The 23,152-nt window shown below is 38.5% G+C and overlaps 2 protein-coding genes across 7 annotated transcripts in view; both read right to left on the bottom strand.

Annotated features, from left to right (window-relative positions):
• Positions 1-10,092, bottom strand: part of LOC121736544 (zinc finger protein 184-like) — a 107,059-nt gene extending 96,967 nt beyond the window's left edge. The window contains exons 1-16 of one of the 5 annotated variants that reach the window (XM_042127815.1): positions 9,945-10,092; positions 9,516-9,593; positions 9,256-9,352; positions 6,977-7,015; positions 6,615-6,707; positions 6,314-6,445; positions 5,873-6,055; positions 4,642-4,928; positions 4,247-4,436; positions 3,543-3,673; positions 3,191-3,265; positions 1,796-1,931; positions 1,538-1,647; positions 1,303-1,396; positions 1,072-1,194; positions 560-948 (exon numbers count right to left, since the gene is read on the bottom strand). In XM_042127815.1, coding sequence (XP_041983749.1) covers positions 580-948; positions 1,072-1,194; positions 1,303-1,396; positions 1,538-1,647; positions 1,796-1,931; positions 3,191-3,265; positions 3,543-3,673; positions 4,247-4,436; positions 4,642-4,928; positions 5,873-6,055; positions 6,314-6,445; positions 6,615-6,707; positions 6,977-7,015; positions 9,256-9,352; positions 9,516-9,593; positions 9,945-10,009 — 2,202 coding nt within the window. In that variant the 5' untranslated portion in view covers positions 10,010-10,092 and the 3' untranslated portion in view covers positions 560-579. Of the gene's footprint in view, positions 1-559; positions 949-1,071; positions 1,195-1,302; positions 1,397-1,537; positions 1,648-1,795; positions 1,932-3,190; positions 3,266-3,542; positions 3,674-4,246; positions 4,437-4,641; positions 4,929-5,872; positions 6,056-6,313; positions 6,446-6,614; positions 6,708-6,976; positions 7,016-9,255; positions 9,353-9,515; positions 9,594-9,944 lie in introns of those variants that run through there. The other 4 variants (XM_042127817.1, XM_042127816.1, XM_042127818.1 and 1 more) reach the window with 4 other exon arrangements.
• Positions 10,093-11,842: 1,750 nt separating this feature from the next.
• LOC121736543 (zinc finger protein 678-like) lies at positions 11,843-22,096 on the bottom strand. Of its 2 annotated transcripts, none has more exons than XM_042127812.1 (15): positions 21,852-22,096; positions 21,664-21,741; positions 21,421-21,517; positions 21,280-21,318; positions 20,888-20,980; positions 20,428-20,559; positions 19,943-20,340; positions 18,947-19,163; positions 18,573-18,703; positions 17,576-17,650; positions 16,726-16,864; positions 16,011-16,129; positions 14,181-14,319; positions 13,532-13,663; positions 11,843-12,281 (listed from the first exon to the last, which is right to left on the bottom strand). In XM_042127812.1, exons 1-15 carry the CDS (start codon positions 21,923-21,925, stop codon positions 11,913-11,915), a joined length of 2,232 nt encoding a protein of 743 aa, XP_041983746.1. In that variant the 5' UTR covers positions 21,926-22,096; the 3' UTR covers positions 11,843-11,912. The 2 variants fall into 2 exon arrangements, with proteins under 2 accessions (XP_041983746.1, XP_041983747.1); XM_042127813.1 differs by having other exon boundaries at positions 16,011-16,120.
• Between the last annotated feature and the right edge of the window lie 1,056 nt (positions 22,097-23,152).

The raw sequence follows: 23,152 nt of genomic DNA, 5'->3' as shown, positions 1-23,152 counted from the left end.
ATTCCATAAAAAAGGCGGGTGTTTTTAAGGAAATGTTCGAGTGCAGAAATGTCACAACTAATGAAAGATGAGGTAAAATCATTTGATTCATATTGAATTTATTATACTTACTGATCATAATTGAAGTATAATAATTTTGTAACAGGTCTATCAGAATCTGATGGCAAAAAGTGAAATAATAAATTGACTCTAGCAATGCCGAGGAAATTGGAAACATTTTGATCCTTTTTTTCCTAGCGGCTTATTCTGTGTGTGAAACTTGCAAATATCAAAAATTATCCAATGATCAAGGATATTTTTTGAAAATCTGCCATCAGATCCTGGTAGACCTATAAGTACAAATAAAATTAATTTTGACGTTAATATTACTGTTCAAAAGTCTAACCGCTCTAAAGTTAACGCTACTCGTGTGATTTGTGTTTGGGTGACATTAATTCGGTAGGTACATTAAAAAGATTATTATAATTAATAATTGCTTCAACTCACATGCGGCCGCGATAACAATAGATAAGCTATTGTGGCTGGTTTATCCACGATCGAGGTATACTAAAAACGATAAAAATTAAAAAAAAATCATTGTTAGTCGCGGTAAGCGGTGGGCGGGGCGGTCGGAGCACGTGCGCGCACGCGTTTGGGGCGGGGCTTCTTGTGGTGCACGTGGTCGACGTGCGCGCGCTGGCCGGCCGCCGACGTGAACTCCTTGCCGCAGATCTCGCACTGGAACTGCTTCACGCCCTTGTGCACGGTCTTCACATGGCGGTCGCGGTTCGGATAGAAGTGGAACTGTCGATCACAGTACGGACAGCGGTAGATAGGAACCTTCGCACCGTGTACGCGTTGGTGCACAGCTAGATTGTTCTTGTGGGTGAATGCCTTGTCGCACGTCTGGCATTTGAACCGCTTCTCGCCGGAGTGTGACAGCATATGGTCCAGCAAGAGAGCCCTGCACTGCACAAAAACGTAAGAATTAGCAATGATATTGTATATGTCGTAGTCATCTGGTTTAATCTGCGATTCGATTGCTCGCGCAGGCGCCAATGGCACATAGGAACTGTATGTTGGCTCACTCACCTGAAACCTCCTGCCGCACTGCTCGCACATGCAGTTGCCCCTGAACTTGGTGCGGACGAGGCCGGAGTGCACCGCGCGGAAGTGTTTCCCGTACGCTCTGTAGTTGTCCTGCTGCTCACCACACTATCGACATGGAATGTTACTAAACTTTTTTTATATTTTGTATTTTACCTAAACATGGATAATATATTTCAAAATTATATGTTCATGACATACCCAGTGTTCACTTACCTCCTCGCAAGGTATCGGTTTGCCGGCCGCACGCCGCTTGACCGTCTTCCGCGGGTGCAGCTTATATGTATATATTTCATTCCGGACACGATTCCTAAATTAAAATCGAATTTATTATTGAGTTGGAACTTCTTGGGGCTCAAAAAAATTATTGCGAAAACTATAAATTTCTATATAACATTCCTGATCATCGATGAGGCCGTTAATAGTGCATCAGTAACAAAATATCACTTACGGGTCGTCGTCGCTGCTATGTACGGAGGACTGCGTGAGATGGCGCTGATAGGCCTCGTCGCTGGCGAACCGCAGCTTGCACTCCTCGCAGTACGGACCCCCCAGCACCTCCTGCGGAGACGGCGATACAGTTGTAGATGTGTATTTGTATTACCGCTAGATTGTAGACGCTAGTTCTTACAAAGCGGCTTAATTTTGAGTTAAAAATCTTCGAGTATGCTTGTGAGTGTATAATTGCAATTTGCACGTGTGTTCGTACCTGAGCGTCCAGGACGTGGCTCTTGTTCTTGTGTGTCTGCACGCCGCGCTCGCTGACGAAGGTGTAGCCGCACAGCTCGCACGAGAACCGCGACGAGTGCTTGATCCGGAGGTGAGACATGTACGATGTGTACTTGCTGCGGACGGGCAATATGTTGCGTCACATCGTAAGTGAAAATTAAACTGGTTTTTTACTATACACATTCTGGACTTTGAGTCTACATCTAGTAAAACAAAATGTATAAAGTTTACTTTGCCCAATGTTAGGCAAGTCCAAACCAATGTAGTATTAAATGATGAGAAGATGAATTTGGTAGACAACACTGTATTCTTAGGTATTACACTTGATAGTAAATTACAGTGGGGTCCTCACATTGTTAATCTTGCAGGTAGGCTCAGTTTTGCAGCATATGCAGTCAGAAAAATTAGGGAAATTTCTGACGAAGATACGGCACGATTAGTATATTTTAGTTATTTTCATAGTAGGATGTCATATGGAATCCTTTTATGGGGAAACGCTGCCGACATTAATACAATATTTGTGCTGCAGAAGCGAGCCATACGTTCTATTTATAAAATGTCTGCTTTAGAATCTCTGAGAGATAAATTTAAAGAAATTGGTATTCTAACTGTTGCTTCTCAATACATTTTGGATAATGTAATATATGTTAGAAAAAATATAAGTAAATTTAAAGTTAAAAGTGACATTCACTCTAGGAATACTAGAAATAAGCACAAGCTAGATATGCCGGTGATCAGACTTAGTAAAGTCAGTAAATCTTTTAAAGGTCAATGTATACGCCTTTACAACAAAATCCCAGAAAACGTTCAAAATCTTTCCATTAATAAATTTAAAAAAGTAGTTAAAGAACGTTTGTGTGCTAAAGCCTATTATAAGGTCAATGATTTCATAAACGATGGCACACCTTGGGAGTAGGATGGCTTCTTGCAAGGCTACTTCTTCATTATTATAGGACTTACAATTATGTATGTGGATATTGTATATAATATTTAGTTACAAAATTGTAAACTTTATTTTAAAAGATTAATTTTTTTCTCACTTTTTTTGGTAAAAAAGTGGGCCCCGTGCGAGTTTCTTACGCCGGTTCTTCTCGCCGGGTTAGTTCCCGAACCGGTGGTAGGCATCATGTAGGACTTTCTGAAAACATTTTTTTAAATTTATTCAGAAATAAAACAATTTTGATTTTGATTTGATTTTGATTTTGACATCGTGCCCACTACTGCACCAGTTCTGCAACGGTCGATACCATTGAATAATAAAGGAACACTATTGACTCAATAGTGTTCATTTATTCTCGGCCTGACGTCTCGATAACCGATGAAGCTTCTTTCCTAGGCGAGATTGAAAATGCCAGAATAAAATTTAAGGTCTTACGTGAGTGTGGTGGGGCAGTGCGGGCACTGGTAGGTGCTGCCATCGTGCCAATCCTGGTGATTCTTAGCTGTAGAGCTAAAAATAATAAAAAATATATATTTATTTATTTATAAAAATCAAAATAAATGTTCAGACTAATTTATTATGCGTGACCATAAAAATATATTTTCTAAGGTGTGTCTGTCAAAAAAGTGAAGAAATTAAAAAGTGGCAACATCGTTGTGTCATCTCTTTTTTCTGAGATTGATTTGAAAGAGAACGAACGAACGACGATTTGATGAACACTACGATGTTGCCACTTATTAATTTCTTCACTTTTTTGACAGACTATACATGTGTAGGCTAAACTCACCTGCTTTGCGTGACCAGACCGCAGACTTTGCAAGTGTACTGGTTGGTGTGATGCGTAACGACGTGTGTGCGCACGTGCCTCTCCAGCCTGTACCGGTACTTGCACACCGCGCACCTGTACTTGCCGCACTTCTGCACACAAATAAACAATTAAAAGCCGCTTATTCGTCGCCATTTTCAAAACATTTTCAATTTTCGAAAATGGCGTGACGGTTAAACGAATATTATCAATTTCTATCAGATTTTAGAACATGACACTCACACTGACACTAATTTATTTGCATCTCCGTTTAATTGTTTATGTTGGAAGAAGTGTAACAAGAAGAGAAACAATATAAGCTGGCTTGGCTTATATTGGTCGTATTACGACGCCCATTTTGCGCGTTTGACAGATGAGAGGTTATAATAGATCTCTCTCTCTCTCGAGAGAGAGAGAGAGAGAGAGAGACCTTGAATTCGTCATGTAGTTTAGTCTGAACTCTGACGAGATATACATACTCGACAATCATAATCTCCCCTATGGCGGATTCGAGGGAAAATTTATAATTTTGAGCATGTTCGACATTTATATAAATTCTGCAAGGTGTTGGGTAGAGTGCAGATCGTCGCATAATGTTTAACGCTGTAATTGAATGAGACTAAAGTACTTATGTTTTTTCTCACTGCAGCTCTCGACGTTCGAGTCCCGTCGGCCCCGAGGCATACCTCGGTGTGTCGCACGGCGTGCGTGGCGAGGGTCCTCTCAGACAGGAACCCCTTGTAGCAGACCTCGCACTTGTAGGGCGCGTCGAGGTACGCGGCGGAGCGCGCCCGCGCCGCCACCGCCGCCTGCTGCTCCTCCAGCGTCAGCTTTCGCACTTCGAACCCGGGCAGCTCGATCCTCGGACCTTTCGAACTGAAAATGACACCCTCTACAATACAGTCAAACTAACCTGTAACTAAAAACCTGTAAGTTAAAAAAACTCCCCCGATTTTTGTCTATTAAAAATAAAAATAAAAAGTTTGATTAATGGCAACACTGCCCCATATTGTCCATGGACTGTGTCTATGAGTGAAGTCCATGTTTAAAAACAATGTAAAGCAAAAATAAAACCACTTACTGTTTCCTCTTTTTTTTCACATTTACTTCTTTTATGGGTCTCTTTCTCTTTGCTGCTGTAACTTCTTTTTTCACTAGTTTCCTAACTGGTTTAGTTTCTATCTCGCTATCGCTATGTTGTGGATGTGGCGACATATTACTATCGTGTTCATCACTGATATTATGGTCGGTTATATCCTTCACATCTATATTCTGTTTCAAATCTAACATTTCAACCAGAATAGTGGATTCCGGTTCAACTTTGCTGCATTTAGGGATCTCACTTTTGGGGGACATTCCACTGAGCTCCTGAAAGACAGTCAGCCGTAAGTTTAGCACCTCTTGCCCGAGCTTACTGTGTTAAGAGGAGTCCACACCGCCGTTTTTCCATACAAACGCTGTCCCCTGTTTCCTCCCTGGATAGTGCCGGTAGAGTTATGATATTTTTCCTGAATGTCTATGGCCACTATTAGCATGTCCCTACGTTTTCTTTTTTTTTTTCATAATTTTATTATTAAAAAAGATAAGAACGTCCAAAAACCTAAAAAAGTGTCAAGATTTTCCTCTGTGTTCAAACACCCAGAAAACGAAACTGGCTAAAATATACAAAAATAATACAACATAGGAACACAGCTCAAGCCTTGCTTTAATTTTTAATTAAAAAAGTACTTAAATCGGTTAAGTTTTGGAAAAGGAATCAGCGGACAACGAATCGAAGATTTTCTGTTCTTTTATTAGAACTTTTGTCGTGTTGTCTCTATCGCGCTCTGCAGGTGGGAGACTTGAGATTGGTGAGACAGGAATACATTTTCAAATACCTATTTTCAATTTCTCTCGCCCCTGGTGTATCCTCCTAATTGCTAGAGTAGGTTGCCTGTCTGTAGTAATATGAGTAAAATGACGAGCGTTTTTGAAAGAACTTACTATTAGAAAAATAATTAACATATGTAATTGATTGTACTGTCGGTTCTTGGTGGAAATTCATGTTGTACACTAATAAAACACACTTTTCTTGCACTTTTTCCACTATATTAAGATATTATTATAACTTTTAACATCGTGTTATTTGTTAAAAGTTATAATAATATCTTAATATAGTGGAAAAAGTGCAAGAAAAGTGTGTTTTATTAGTGTACAAAAATAATTAAATCATAATTATTTCACAATAACCTATTTGTCTTGGTTTAAGAGGAGTTACAGGCAAATAACGATTACCCAGGACAACTGTACCCCACAAAGAACTTTTCAATTACCAAAGTGGGTCCCTGGTCACATTCAGGTTTAATATCCAGTAGCATCTCCATGTGATTCATGGTCAAATCAAACACATCTATATTTAAGTCGAACTCGTTTGGTACATTGTGCTTGATTGTAAGGTTTGATTTTAATTTATTATGTATACGGTCTATTGATTTTATATCACCAATAGTGAGGATCTGAAACAAACAAATAAAAATGCATTTATAAAATGTAGTTTTATTCACAGGACACAAAAACATATTCGTAGATAATTTTATTCTCTTTTACAAAAATAACTCCTATACATATTTACACAAAATTTTAACCTTAATCTAGCTTTGCACGCTTTAAGCCTTAAAATTGTAATGGACAGATCTGACTATCTATTATACCCATAACGTAGATTTGGATTGATGCTTTTATCTAGCCCATGTATATATTTGATCATGACTCACATTATTAACAGCTAGTTTATCTGACAGCAGTAATTGTGATGTTTGTGCCTGCTCTTTGAATTTCTTTAGCGACAATAGTTTACTGGTGCACTCCCAACACAACATCTGGGGCAGATAGTCTCTAGCCTCCACCTAAAATTATTAATATCTTGTTAACTAAAATAATATCATAAAACAAATTGTAAATTATTATTACAAAATCTTTTAGGTGTACAGTAAAGCTTAAATATTCATGATAATATTTACAATCCATCTGTTCCAGGAACATTTATTTGATACAGAGAACAATTATAATAGTTACCGTGACTCCGACAATCATCTTGTACAGGTGATGAAGGTTGTGGTCCCTGATGTTGAACATCTTCCTGTCCATGGCCAGGCACACTCTGCAAGTCTGTAACATAGCATATTATATTCATATACGAAAACAAAATGGTAAATAAAAGTAATTATTTACCAAATATATTATTCATGTCATCAGTTTGTCTCTTTTAATCTCAATAATATCACACTTGCACATAAATATTTAAATAAATAAAGTGTGACAAGTTCAAGTTTGTGTTTTTGTATAATATTTTTTTTTGTATACATCAAAGTACCATGATGTAAAAAACCGGGTTTTATAAAATATTTATTATAATAATATAATATTATGTTACTCACTTTGAAGTCAGCTTGTGCCTGTAGATCTTCAACTGTGTTCTATAAACATTTTAAATGTAATTATTATAGGAAAAATGTTGAAAAATGGTTTTACACATCATACTAGACATACAATACAACCCATGAAGCTAATATAGAGAGGTGTCGTAATCGAATTTCCTTAAGAAACGACGCGTGACAATTTGCGAGGTGAGGAGGTGTCAAGCTCCGCCCACTTTTCAATATTTCATCTATCGGCTAAAAGCAAAACTACTAGCTTAGGTCGATGTTGATGTTACTACGTAGTTCAGCTATCTAACACTAGATCAAATTTCTTGAATATTCTTGAATATTATGGGACGTACTCAGAACTTTAAAAAATGTATATTATTAATTATAATAAGTTCAATTAATAAAATGAGGGTTAGTAGTTTTACCGATTTTTTAATGTAAAATAATGGGACAAACGAGTAAACGAGTCACCTGATAAACTCAAACTTTTTTATTCAGAATAAATTTTTGCAAATGTTCTCTGAACGTCTACATGATGCCTACCACCGGTGATAGAAAGCAACTTCCGTCGCCCATGGACACTCGCAACATCAGCAGAGCTACAAGTGCAATGCCGGCCTTTTAAGAGGTAATGGGGGGGGGGGGGGGGGGGGCTATGGGCTGTGAATCAATTTCTTCGATGGTAAGTACATGAAAGATGATAATCCACGCGCGATCAGAATAGGATCGCAATGATAGTTTTGTTTGCTAAAAAAGTAGCGTTAGCAAAATTTTCTGATGGCATTAATTTATAGGTAAGTAATCGACCAATTCTGTAGATTAAGACTGGGTTGCACCAACTAAACTTTAACTACAATGCAAAATGTCAAATCTTTGGTTAAAGTTAAAAATTGACGCCCTCAAGACGCCATATTTAACCATGACCATAGAGTTCGACAAGGTTTTAAATGCGCGTGGCGAAAAAAGGAACTAACGCTGTCATCATACAAAAAACGCCATTTTTGACAGTTCTCCTTAACCAGCAGCGCCCCCGCCTACGTTCATTTATAACCTTGTTGGACCAGCTATTATTTGTCAATTTATCTGGTCAAAGTTAAGGTTAAAGTTAATTTTACCTTAACTATAACCATAACTTTAACTTTAAGCACGCCTCTGGTGCCCCAACCTTAAGGTATTACCTTGTTTTTGGCCAACCCCGTGGCAGCTTCAACTCTTTCAGTTAAGTAGGTACTTTATTTTTTTATTTTTGAGCGAATCCAAAATTTTCATGAAAAAGATTTGTGGTACTATTTTATCAATGAATGTGATTATTTGAATGAATGAATTATCTATTATTATCACAAAAAAATTAAAACAAAAACTAAAAAGAAATGTCCGCAAATAAAAACGTTTTTGTTTGTCGACCCTACGGCTGGCCAAGTATCAGCCGCGCGCGTCAACAATCAACATTAGCAAAGAAACTGTCATTGTGATACTTAATAAAAATACAACCTCCTCGTTTTTTGAAGTCGGTTAGTAATTTAATTCTAAATACGGCCCTGGATATTTGTTACGTTCATAATAGTTATCCAAGATGACAACAGATGGCGCTTTATAAGTAATATGATAATAAAAGCTATATAAGTACGGTTTTAGCTATTAAATGTGTTTAAGACAAAGTGTATCACGGTTTTAAGTATTCAAGTATGATTATTGCAATAGACTTATGCAAAATTATAAGCATTTACCTCTGTATTATCTTTCAAAGGTCTGGTGTCAAGTAGTATAATAATTAACGCTGAAAGCTAAAATGTTCTAGAACTTTTATATTTAAATTACATTTAAAATTATTTACAAATGAAATGTGATGGTATTTATATTATCAGAACATCTGTCTAAATGTTTTCAACATTGTAAAACACAGTACTTCATCCTTCCCTTGTTAAAAACGCAAAAAATACCAATTTATTGGGAGTCTCGTTACATGTGCACCTGACAAAAGCTGAAAGTGTACTGACTTAAGCCCCGCCCACAATGATGACGTCAGGACCTAGTTGAAAATCACAGTGCACAGTTGCTTAGGCCATCTCCTCTCTATGATAGCTTCATGATACAACCTCTGCGCTGGGTCATGGATGTGTATTAAATATATGTATCATATTACAATAAAAATCTTAAATGTATGTATAGTATAAAAGTATTAAGTAAATATATTTCCATTGTCTGGTACCCGTAACACAAGTCCTTCGGGTACTTAGCATGGGGCCAGACTGACGTGGTGTTGAAGCATCCATAGATATTATACTTACAAGACTCAGGCTGGGTACCGCACCATCTATAAGCAACTTCTCTCCTGTTTCTGAGATTGACAAATCAAATTCTCTAAAGTGTGCAGAGCATACTGCACTGGAAAGAAAAAACATCAGGCAGTAGGTATATGTAGTACTTACATCATTGTATATTGTGCAAGTGATAATAATTTCATAAGCACCTACATTAAAATTAATATCATTACTTTAAATTTTAAATAAAACAATGTAGCCCTGGATATTTATCTTTTTAAGCTTACCTATTGGGCCGTAGCTCCCACTCTGGTATACCAATAGCTTCTACCCATAACTGTTTCAAATGATACTCTTTTGGTATTCTGGAGAAAAATATATTAAACATAAATACAACTTATTTTAGACCAGTTTCTAGACTTTGCTTTTACACTAGCACACCTCTATATTTTGAAACTGCTTTTTTACTGCATCTACTGAATTTGATCAAAAAAGTTTATGGCGCTCAACAACTCTGCCGAGTAGCTGGATTGAGGCACTCATGTTCTTTTTCAATTCAATAGCAATTTTGCAAGCACTAACTTTTAAGATCTTATACTTATTTTACTAAACAAAATAATTAACTAAACAATGTCAACATTGGGGTCCGTTCCACCTTTGGCACTGTAAATGATTTACTTATATATTAAAAACAAGTAAATTGAAAAGATACTTACTGGTAAAAAGTAATATCTGGTGGTGCTGTGGAGTTATTCACACAGGACAATAAGCAACACCTCATTTTAAAGGGTTAAAAGATGAGCTACAACACACGTTTTTATTTTGTTTTTACACACATTTTTTTCTAAAGGTATTTATCTAAGATATCTTTTATCTGTGCCCTTTTTTTTAAAAACAATAATAATTTCTACTTCTGTTTTTAATTTTATAACAACCTATTACACGTAAACTTCTTGATAACAACCAACGAATACTATACCACAGATTACTAGCACAGATTACTAGTATATGGCAGAGATTACTAGTATATAGTATATGGATTAGTAATGCATATATATTTATACTATACTCACAAGGAGATAACAACAAGCTACATTCTTTGCTATGCACAGATTACTAGTATCACAGATTACTAGTTTGTAACTTTGTAGAACTAGTATTTGTTGCTATGATTCTTTGACAGTTGACTCAGTCGAGTTTTGTTTTTCTTCTTCGACTTCTTTTCTTTATTATGGCAATACATCATTACTGGTCTCCAAGGAACTACGAGACTGACGGTGACCATTGTTTGTGCGACGGGATAGCGATGGACATTGCCATGGTGACACACTTATTTAGTCACAATACGGGCGAAATATTTTATATAATATGGCAAAGAAACGTTTGCCGGGACAGCTAGTAATATTATAATTTTGTTCTGCTAGAGGCGGACATGTGAATGTGTGATGATATGATTTGCATTTTTTACTAAATTTAATTTAGAGTTATAATCGTGCACAAGTGTGGGCAAGTAGCATGAACTTTAAAACCTACTTATCATACTTACTACTTTGTGTTTCCTTCGAAACTCCGCTTAGAAATCTAAAGCGTTTACTACCACTCCACTGAATGGACAGTGTTGACAATTATAATTGATTTAGATCTGGATCATACCGTACTTTAGAAGTAAAGAATAGGTAATTTCTACGAATCATAAAAACTAGGTGATTTCGAAATACAATGTAATTTTGTTGATTCTGTTTTCCCGCCTTTTACTTGACACAAGCTGCCATCATGGTTGATAAAAAGAACACAGTTCACAGCACAGATTACAAGTATATAGTTTAGTGTTCTTTTCGTACAGTTCGACAGCGACAAGGCTTTATTTGAACGTGGGTGACATTGACGTAAGCGCTGCTGGTAAAGGAGAACTGTCAAACACATGTCAAAAATGTCGTTTTTCTATGATAGAAGCCATAGATAAAGTATTATAGTAAGCGTTTAATTCGTTTTCTAGCCACGTTCAAATAAAGCCTTGTCGAACTGTAAAAAGGGAAATAAAATTTGCGAGTGTGAAAGTCACAGAACCATCTTACTAATTATTACTCACGTAGATGAAAGTGCCACAACTTGAATAACAACAAATAAAAGGGGACTGCTATAAAAAATCATTTAATTCATAATAGAGTTATTAATTATTATGCAATCATAATTAAATTTAATTAAGTACAAATTGAATTTATTCTGATGTTAATAATTTTACCCTTAAAGCTATTTATGTGATGAGGAGGAGGTCAAGTGACATTAAGTCGGTAAAAATAGGAAGGTTATCTTGATTTAACTAAAACAACAATAAAAGGGTCAATTCAGGCCGCAACGCGACCCGTAGATGCATTTCTATTTTCTACATTTGCACTGATTTGACAGATCTCATTTGCGTTAAACATCTAAATCCATTCAGACTCGAGAGATTTGCAAGTATGCGTTACGTTGCGGTCTGATTTAACATAAAGTTAATATACCTAGCAGAATAGAGAAACAAAGGCAAGAGAGATGTCACTATCAGTAACACTGCGTGGTAAAAAGAGACGTGTGATACATGACAGCAGCACTCTTTTTTGACGTCCAGTCGGCACGTGCCGCACGTTGACAATTCCGCTAGGTATATTAACTTTATGGATTTAACCCTAAAACATCCAATTTTGTTAGTCACGGTAGGCGGTGGGCGGGGCGGGTGGTGCGCGCGCGCGCACGCGCTTGGGGCGGGGCTTCTTGTGGTGCACGTGGTCGACGTGCGCGCGCTGGCCGGCCGCCGACGTGAACTCCTTGCCGCAGATCTCGCACTGGAACTGCTTCACGCCCTTGTGCACGGTCTTCACGTGGCGGTTGCAGTTCTGGTAGAAGTGGAACTGACGCTCGCAGAACGGGCAGCGGTAGGTGGGGACCTGCGCTCCGTGGACGCGCTGGTGCACGGCCAGATTGTTCTTGTTCGTGAACGCCTTGTCGCACGTCTCGCACTTGAACCGCTTCTCGCCGGAGTGCGACATCATGTGGTCGAGCAGGAGCGCCTTGCACTGCACAAAAGCAAAATAATTAGGGAGCGCCTCCGCTGCCGGCGCCGGTTGCCGAAATTGCTTCCGGCGCCGTTTTAGGAAGTTTGCCGAAGTCACGCGATGTTTGCCGAATAGGCTGCCGGCGCCTATTCGGCAAACATCGCTTGTCAAATGACAAAATCATGATCAAAAACATCAGTCTTGAGCTAAAGGACTATGAAAAGTACAAATAATAAATTCATAATTTGAGGATGAATGTTTTAATGCTAGTGATGATGATGATGATGATAATAATGATTAATGTGATCTGCATAGTAGCAATAACCGCAATAAGCATATAAATAGTACATATACGGCGACGGCAGCCGTGGTTTTATATCTCGGCTGCCGGCAGTATACTTACCGCCGGTTCCCATTACTGATATTTTTAGGAACCGGCGCCGGCAGCGGAGGCACTCCAAAATAATTAACAATAATAATACCTATAATATTGTTACGGATACGGACAGTGCCATCTAGCGTCAAACTAGCGGAACTTATCAGGGGAACGCAGTCAACATAAATCCCGTACTAGATACTAGATGGCGTAAAGTGTACGATTACATGCGCGTATTTTCTAGACACGAACTCTCTGGAATATTCTGGCACTCGCTTCGGCCCATATAAATAGCCGCAGTCAGGCGGGCCAGGGTATCAGTTTAGTTTGAGCGATCTTCATGGCAACTTCAGAGTGAAAACAAGTGATACCTACGACTTGGCTATGACCTAGGACGGTGATACTGTTAAGTGTTTTAGACCTAGTGCTTTGTGTTAGACCTAGTATAGTCAGCAGGTCTTTCTCTCCAAATCCTTCAAACCCTACGAATAATAAAAACTAAGGAATCGTAACTCCCATACTATTACCGTTTTAAATTTGGTTCCTTTTGATCTGTCATGTAACGTCAGCCTAGTACCGCTCAAGGTCACCTAAATATTGCAAATGTATTGAAATGTGTACCTAAGGTACACTTTTTTGACAAATATTGCGGAGCATGTTTTTTGACGGAGTTACTTTTCCTTAGTTTTTATTATTCGTAGTTCAAACCCTAGCACGTAACAATATGTTCCGACTTTTATCGAATCGAAAGGTACGCATGAAATCGAAGGGTACGCATGACAATATCAGGATATTGAGAGAAACCGTTGTCAAACGTCGAACAAAACTTTTTGTGTACTGTGCTGGTGCTGCCGTCTAGTGTGAGGAAGCTAAAAAGATGAAGAGTGTGTCTCACCGCGAACATCTTGCCGCACTGCTCGCACATGCAGGCGCCAGTGACGCGCGAGAACTTAGTGCGGTTGAGGCCGGGGTGCGCCATGCGGAAGTGTTGCGCGTACGACCGATAGCTGTCCATTTGTTCGCCGCACTAACATACAAAAAATAATAATTAATGAACCACTTTTGATTAGTAGCTGATTACCACGGACTTCATATCTGTAAATCTGACTCCTGATTACCTAACTTTCATAAACGTGAACTTTACAGATAAGCTCATCATTTTGATGTTAGTTTTCAGACCTTTTCAGCTTTATAATTAAAAAAAATTAGTTTACTAAGCGGGAACCGTACATTTTTCCTGGAAGAAAATTATCCTATGTACTTTCCCGGTCTTCAGCAAAATCGGTTGAATGCTTTAGGCGTGAAGAAGTAACAGACAGACAGACAGCCACACTTTCGCGTTTATAATTTTAGGGGTTCTGTTTTACCACTTCCTGATAAGTGCCGGATAGGCTATCCACAACACGACAGATAGAGTATGGAGTATCTGTCAGACAAGTTGTGGTTAGCATAGCCGGCACTTATCAGGAAGTGGTGAAACGGGCCCTAAGTGTGGTGGGATTTCTCTGACAAGCCGTCCCTGTGATTAGCCTGATATAATGTACCTGTTCGCACGGTATGTTCTGCTTGGGTCTGTCGGTGTTCTCGACCCAGTGCGTGACGACGCCGGGCGCGCGCCGCTTGCGCGTGCGCCGCACCACGCCCAGCTGCTCCTTGCAGCCCCAGTCGTTGCGGATGCGGTTGCTGCAATTTCATATATTTGCTAGCTATTTCGTCAAGCTTTCTAACCTTTTCTAACCGATTGAGCTGAGTAGTGTCACTCTCATAAACACAGAAACCTCGCAACGATTTTCCGCGTGGTCTGCGACGAATGCTACAACGTTTTTGATTAAATTAAAAATTTGTAATTAATTCATTTTATTATCTTAAAATGTAATTGTATATTACTACGAGGGCTGCTATTTATGTATCCGGAATTAAAAAAAGAAACAAACATATATCATTTAATATGGTTTTATTGCTTTTCAAAATATTCGCCGCGATGATCGACACACTTTTGCATACGCTGGAACCAATTTTCATAGCACTTTTTCCATTCTGATTGAGGTATCTCCAAAACGTGCATTTTGAACGCATCAACAGCCTCTTCGCGGCTCGAAAAACGTTGACCACGTAATTTGTTCTTCGCGTATGGAAATAAAAAGAAATCGTTAGGTGCCAAATCAGGGCTGTACGGCGGATGACCAGTCAATTCGATCTTTTGACCCTCCAAAAACTGAGTTGTTTCAGTTGAGGTGTGACAGCTAGCATTGTCGTGATGTAATATGATTCTGCGTTGTCGGTTGTCCTTTCTTATTTCTTCAAAGACTTCTGGTAAACAAATGGTCGTATACCATTCAGAATTAACCGTTTTACGATTCTCTAATGGCACTGTAGCCACATGTCCATTAATTCCAAAAAAACAGGCGACCATTTGCTTCAAAGTACTTTTTGCACGAGTAACTTTTGTTGGTTTCGGCTCATCTTGGAACACCCACACCGTTGACTGTTGTTTAGTTTCGGGGTCATATGCATAGATCCAAGATTCATCACCTGTGTAGATATTATAAACGGCTTTTCACGTACCACGATTGTATTTTTTTATCATTTTTTTGCACCAATCGACACGAGCCCGTTTTTGATCGATTGTCAAGTTGTGCGGACTCCAACGCGAACATATTTATTTTACAGCCAAATGTTCGTGTAATATCTTATGTATGCTCGTCATACTTATGCCTAAGGACGCCTCTATCTCGCGATATGTAACATGACGATCACGCATTATTAGTTCCCGCACAGCATCTATATTTTGTGGGACAACAGCTGTTTTTGGGCGACCTTCTTTATTTTCATCCGTGAGCATAGACCGCCCACGATTAAACTCACTGTACCAGTGATAAACAGTGGTTTTTGATGGTGCTTCATCTCCAAAAGTTGCGGTGAGTTGAATAAAGCACTGTTGTTGATTTAGCCCACGCCGAAAATCGTAGTAAATCATTGCACGAAAATGTTCACGCGTTAAATCCATGGCAAATGAAGACACGCAATTTTCAAAATGACGCCACAATGAAAAAATAATTGACAGTCACATGAAACAAAATGTATTCTTCAACCAAAGAGTTCTATTTTCAAATGTTGTAATTACTTTTTAAATATTGTTCTTGTAAGTGGCCAGTTCCGGATACATAAATAGCAGCCCTCGTACGAGTCGTGTACAATTACAAGATCGTCGGCAGCCGGATGCCGCTTGGGGATTGATGGGTTAACATCAAGCTGTATATATTATAATTATATGTCAGTCACAATGTCGAAACGCATGACCACATGACTAATGAAATTACTGTCATCTTTTGTCTACTATCAAGGAGGTAATAGATTGTGAGCGTTGTACTGACGGGTCATTGTCGCTGCTGTGTACGGAGGACTGCGTGAGGTGCCGCAGGTACGCCTCGTCGTTGGCGAACCGCAGCTTGCACTCCTCGCAGTACGGGCCATCCAGCTTCATCTGTGGATGCAATGTCATGTTAAATAAGTACTCACAATAAAGCAATTCTTATATATATATATATATATATATATATATATATATATATATATATATATATATATATATATATATATATATATATATATATATATATATATATTGGAATCTCGAAATCGGCTCCAACGGTTTTCATGAAATTTAGTATATAGGGGGTTTCGGGGGCGATAAATCGATCTAGCTAGGAATCATTTCTAGAAAATGTCATTTTATTCGTGTTTTATCGAATACCGAGCAAAGCTCGGTCAAATAACTAGTACAATAATTATAGGATAATAGGCTATATTTTGACAGTCAGAAATTTTCGGCATTTAAAGCTTACATGTTCGTTCTTATCGTTCGTGTGCATGATTGTGCGTGCACGGACGTATGAATATGAATTTGTGCGTACATGTACGCGAATCGTGTGCGCAGACATCGTTCATGAACTTAGATACTTACACGCTTACATAGTTGCAAGAATTATTGCGTGCGTGCATGTAATAAGTGCGTGCAAATATTTTGGGTGTACTTATTCAAATAGTTGTGCGTGCGCGTTTGTGAACGTATTCGCATCGTGCGTGTACCTGTGCGTCCTGCAGTTTGTGTCGCTTGGCCTTGTGCATTTCGACGCCGCGTTTGCTGACGAAAGTGTATCCGCAGAGCTCGCACGCAAATCGCGACGAATGCTTGATCCGTAAATGCGACATGTACGACGTGAATTTGCTGCAAAAAGTTTCGTATCATTATCATTGTAGCAAGAAAGCGAAGTTGGCTACTACGAGAAGAAAGCGAAGTTGGCTACTACGAGAAGAACGTGTGGTTTAAGGTTGGGCCCCATTACGCTGTAGCGATACGGCAGTCTAGAAACTAGAATAAGAGGAGTTAAGTGTTGCGTCATTTCATTGTTATGTCGTAACTCGTTACTAATGCACATACGTGGGAGAGCCATGCTTCGGCACAAATGGGCCGGCTCGACCGGATAAATACCACGTTCTCACAGAAAACCGGCGTTGCGCTGTGTTTCGCCGGGTGAGTGAGTTTACCGAGGCCCAATTCCCTTTCCTACCCTCCCCTATTCCCTTCCCTTCCCTACCCTCCCCTATTACCCTATTCCCTCTTAAAAGGCCGGCAACGCACAAGCAGCTCTTCTGATGCTGCGAGTGTCCATGGGCGACGGAAGTTGCTTTCCATCAGGTGACCCGTTTGCTCGTTTGCCCCCTTTATTCATAAAAAAAAAATGCTCTCTTACCTTTAAAAAAAATAAGCAAAGCTTATCTTATATGCAATTATTATCTTTCGCTAAGCAGTCACAGTAAAAACCTGTAAGCAGCTTCCACTTTTAAGATAATTTAGGATGCTGTTATAAAGAAGATACATAGGAACTAGTATAATACCTTATTAGGAAGAAAACTTTAAGTACGTTAGTGTACATACCCGAATTTAGACGGACAGTGCGGACACTCGTATGTATTGCCCGAGTGCCACTTCTGATGGTCAATCGCTATGCCTCTGGAAATGTAAATTGCTTTATTATTTTATTTCATCAAAATAAAAAGAGGAGATCAGCCGTGTGACTTAAAATTGTTGAGTAGTATGAATACAATACTATATACACATAACACAGGATTTTAGATCTACTACAAGTTTGATAACAATAAATAAATTAAAATATCAGAGTTAGGACTACTTTCACACAATGATACTTTGTTGGAATACCATTGGTTTATCAGTCATCGTCGGTAGGGAAACTTGTGGCAATATGGGTGTCAGAAGTGGGATGTCGTTGGCGGTATCGCCAGTATAATTGGTGGCAGAAGTGGGATGGCACGACGGTATATCAGAGGTAGGATAAGGGCCATCGCTCAATCTAGAACTTAGAGTCTCGACAGTATTAAGGAGGATTAAAGGATACAAAACTGCGAATTCGCATTGCACCGTAATGTCATTTTTATTATGAATTTTGTCGCAGATTTGCAGTTATGTGTGGGAGCCCTAATGCTATACAGATATTTGTGCGTGTATCGTTACGCATACAAACAAATATTTTGTATTGCAATAATGTATCTAAGGACTGTGACTCAAGTGAGCTCCGTTTTTTAGGGCTACCGGGTGTCATCCACAGAAATAAATCAAGATAGAACGGCGACGCGCGTGCGTTGCTACTTCCTAAGGAATCGATCGTGTCAATTTTTGCTTTGACCGATTCACTTTCGTACTTCTGTTTTTACAATTAGACACTGCACAATAAGGCATTTTTGCACAACCGCTCCGGTGTAATCAAGTCGAGACGTGCGTGACTATATGAACGTTCAACAAATCTTGCTCACTTGTGCAAGATTGAAACACGCGTACTCCACCCGCTTAGCCGTTCTATCTTGATTTATTTCTTTGGTGTCATCAGAACGGTTCCCCAATGATAATGATGTCTGACCGGCATCTGGTGACAAAGTCGCAGGCCTTGCAGCTGAACTGCTCGGTGTGGAGGCTGGTCACGTGCAGGCGCAGGTGCCGCGCGTTCTTGAACCGCCGCTTGCAGATGAAGCACTCGAACTCGCCGTACTTCTGCAGGTGTAATTATAGCATTAGCCCTTATTCATGTAATACTAGATGACGCCCGCAACTCCGTTGCAGGCGTCATCTAGTATTTTCGTTAATCGCGCGGATACCGTACATTTTTCCGGGACAAAAAGTATCCTATGTCCCGGGACTCATCGGTTCAGCGGGTCGGCCGTAAAGAGGTAACAGACAGATAGGAAAAAAGAGCGACAAATTAGTAAACTGCTGTCGTTTTTCACGGGCACTCACCTCGCTATGCCGCACCACGTGTAGTCCATGCGTGTCGGCGGACTTGAACCCCTTGTAGCAGACGTCACACTTGTACGGCGCGGCGAGGTAGGAGGCGGAGTGCGCGCGCGCCTGCAGCTCCGCCAGCTGCTCCTCCAGCGTGAGTGGCCGCGTGTCGAAGTGGCTGTCGCTGATGTCGTAGCTGCGCACGCGCCGCTTCACCGGCCCACGCTGGAATCTGAGTGATGAACGTCAGTTGCGGAGGAAAAGAAGTGGCGACTAACGCCTCTAGTCCACCGACGCTGCGAACTGCGAAACAGCGGCGAACCGATTTACTGACTCATCCGCCACACGTGACACGACGGTGCGTTATATTGCATCTCGCTCTATTACTGTTCCGCATTGGTTTCGCAGAGTTTTCGCAGTTCGCAGCGTCGGTGGACTAGAGGCGTTAGGGTCAATTTATACTGGCGCAGAGTCGAAGCGTGTTGAAGTGTATGAACAAAACTGAACATAACAAATTCAACCTTAGCCACAAGATGTCAATGCACACATTACTTCTGAGAATTTAAAAAGACGCGCGCATCGTGACCAACGCTGATAAACTCTCAAAAGTAATGAGTGTGCCTCACTCTGGAGTTAGGGTTGAATTTGTTATGTTCAGTTTTGATAATTCACTTCGATGCGCTTCGATTCGCTAGTATAAATTGATCCTTACATCTAGCTCTTTATTATTATTTATTTAAATTAGTTGCTATTGTTTGCCGCTAGGACGATGCCATACATGACCAGTTCTACTGTTACTGTTAATGTTTGTGCAAAAACTTGTTTATGTGTGAAACCTATTCTAGATATCTGTTGATGCTAAAAGTATGTTACTTAATTCTTATATGTACTTACTTAATTCTATTTAAATTTCTTCAGCAATCTTAATGTAACGTAGAGTTAACCGGATAAATTTGTATTTCTATAATATTAGTATAAATAACATAAATTAAACAACAACATGTCACTAACTTTTCCAGTTCATCCTCATCCTCTACCTTCTCCTTAACCTCTTCTTTCTTCACCCGCTTCTTCCTCTTTGCTTCTGTCCCCTCCTTTTTCACTTTCCCCTTGCGCTTTCTTACTTTTTTAGTCCTCAACTCACTGAGTTCTATGTCGTCACTGTCACTGAAACTATGGTTCACCTCATCCTTAACACCGTCTTCTAGTTTGAAGTCCACATCTTCTACCTCATGCTTGGGTTCCTCCGTCAACTTGCTGCACTCTATTTTAATCTCCTGCAGTATATCCAATTGGTCGTGGTCTATGTGCACGTCATAGGAATCTGGCTCGTTGTATTTCAGCGTAAGATGTGAATTCAAATTAAAATTAATTCTGTTTATAGATTTTATATCACTGACTGTTAGTATCTGTAAGAACAAAGTTAATTAAATAATAAACATAATTTAGATTTTTCTTTTAACTCTGTCAGATAATTATATTAAAAAAAAACATACATTGCTTATGGCTAGTCTTTCAGATAAAAGTAGATGTGTCCTAAGTGCCTTCTCCTTAAATGTTTTTATTGAGTTTAACTTGCTGGTGCACTCCCAGCACAGCATCTTGGGCAGCCGATCAACAGTCTCTACCTGAAATATAATTTTGGTAAAATAACAAATCTTCAGTAATTTAAAACTAAAAAGTTTGTTTGTTTGAAGTAGTTTTCAGACATATAGAGTAGACCTTGTGCCCTACATGGGTTACTTTTTGCAGAAAAATGCATGGTTCACATATACATAATAGTCTATTTAAGCAGGCGTAGCCAATAATCTGAAATATCTACTCAAAGATATAAATAGTGAAACAGTAGGAAAATGACAATATTCATTATTGCTACATAGCTAAAGATAAAAATATTTTGTATTCTAATTTGGCTATAGCTAGCAGTCACAAATGGAAGTTTAAAATATTATTTACCATGATTCCAAGAAGCATCTCATAAGCATGATGTAGGTTGTAGTCCCTGATGTGGTACATCCTCCTGTCCATGCCCAGGCACACTCTGCAGGTCTGTAAGAGCAATAAAACTTAGGTCTTATAACTAAAAATAAACATTTTAGAGCAGATATAGTATATTATGTAGTTCTACTATAGTTCCTAAACAAAGACCACATTAATCATCCATTGTGGAAAAATGAGACACTATAGATTTCTATTCTTATCGCAGTCGCCGGTGACCTCTTGGGGCTTGAAGCATTAATATATCATTACTATTCTTTATTGGCTACTAATTAAATTATTACTATTCTTCATTGTTTCATTAAAACATAAAAAGCAGAATATTATGTAACTCATATAAATGTACTCACTCTAAAATCAGCTATTGATTGCAAGTCTTCTGGGGTGTTCTGTAAAAAACCCAATTATTTAAAAAAAATATTATTAATGGCAGGATCTGGATTATTGTTTTTTTCATTGTTAAGTTTTTGCCTAAATTAAAATATACTTACAAGACATAAGCTGGGGACAGCACCTTCCAAAATAATTTTTTCTCCAGTCTCTGAGATTGTAAAGTCAAGCTCTCCGAAATGTGCAGAACATACTTCACTGGAAAATTGAGTACAATATTATATAAACTGCATAGTATGATACATTTTTTTTACCTTGAGTCTACAACTGAAATGCTACTCTTTTTTAACATCTAGTGACAATAATTTTGAGTTGGATTCTAGCTTTTACTTTATAAATCTCACCTATTAGGCCGTAGCTGCCACTCTGGTATGCCAATGGCTTCTGTCCATAGCTGCTTCAAGTGATACTCGGTGGGTATTCTGGAAGACAGACAATTTATATATTGCAACGGAAACAGCTTATTTAAAATTAGAAACAGGTCATGTTGTGATCAATTATTACTATCCTGGCATAAAAATAAATTATTTACTTGTAAAAGGTAACATCTTCATATGGTGCACTGGATGCTTCACTGTTCACACAGGTCAATATACAACAACTCATTGTAAATATAATTATAAAACAATAATAGAATGTCGAAGGCACTTAATATTTAGGAAAAATGATTCATTCTTCTATTTCTTTGGGCATCATCTATACCAAGGGATGTTTACATATTATTTTCTAAGTAATATGCAAACAAAATTGTGTTATTTTAGATTAGCGATTAGGTTTAAGAGCCATTTTATTTAAAAATCTTGAAAGATTTAAAATTTTTACAATAATAATCACAATAAATAAAATTATTTCACATGCAAGATGCGTTTTATAAACAAAAAAACACTTTTTTTAATTATCTTCTTCTTCTTTCGGCATTGGTATTCATTTGGTACGGTACGCCGTACGGTCTATTCGTGGTATTTTTTAAGGAATTTTTCGTCTTCTTCTAACTTGTCTATGGTCATAAGTCATGTCCATAGATTAAGTATTATAGTTACCCCGTCATCGCGTGGATATTTGTGCTTATTTTCATACAAGTAGTGTGCGTTTATTTTCTTGAATAGGTATTTCTATTTGTCGATTATTTCGAAGCACATTATGATACAGGAAAGAAAGCATAGAGTAAACATTATAGCAAGCTATAGAGTGCTTCTAACAAGGTATGAACTGTAAGCACGAGTGTGAACATATTTTCCTATAAGCGTCTTACGATGGCGCATGGAACATCACTAGACTTGCGTTATACGTTTGACAAGTATCTATAGAACTTCTGCTTACGATCGGCACAACGGGGAACGAGCGATGCGCGCGCTCTATAGCTTGCTAATGTATACTCTAAGAAAGAAAGTCAATTAGTTCATGATATCGATTAACTATATTTCAAGTGATGAGAATCTGTAAACACACGTAAAAAGCTATGCAATTTTTATAGCCAAATTATTAATTGATGTGACATTTTTAGCACTAATGCCTTATATAGCACAAATAAGGGATTAATAAACTTATAAATTATCTTTTTAGCTTACAAAAATACCGATTGAAAAGCCCAAAAAACGTTATTCAAAACTTACGTATTTAATGTTAAATCCACGTGTTTGAGGCATTCTTTGACCATTCTTATGGTTTATTATTTAGCGGAACCACAAAACTCAACAATATCTAGCATCAAATGTTCACTAAAAACCTTTATTAACACTTTTATTACATGAAATATGCCGACCGACTCCTTTGTTATGTCCTAGTAAGTAGGACATAACATTACACGCTTTTGACGCTTATACATCGATATCC

Source organism: Aricia agestis, chromosome 19 (genome assembly GCF_905147365.1).
Source record: "Aricia agestis chromosome 19, ilAriAges1.1, whole genome shotgun sequence".
NCBI classification, from domain to species: domain Eukaryota; kingdom Metazoa; phylum Arthropoda; class Insecta; order Lepidoptera; family Lycaenidae; genus Aricia; species Aricia agestis.
Note: the sequence above shows the minus strand (reverse complement) of the source record. Positions and strands in the feature narration are given on the sequence as shown.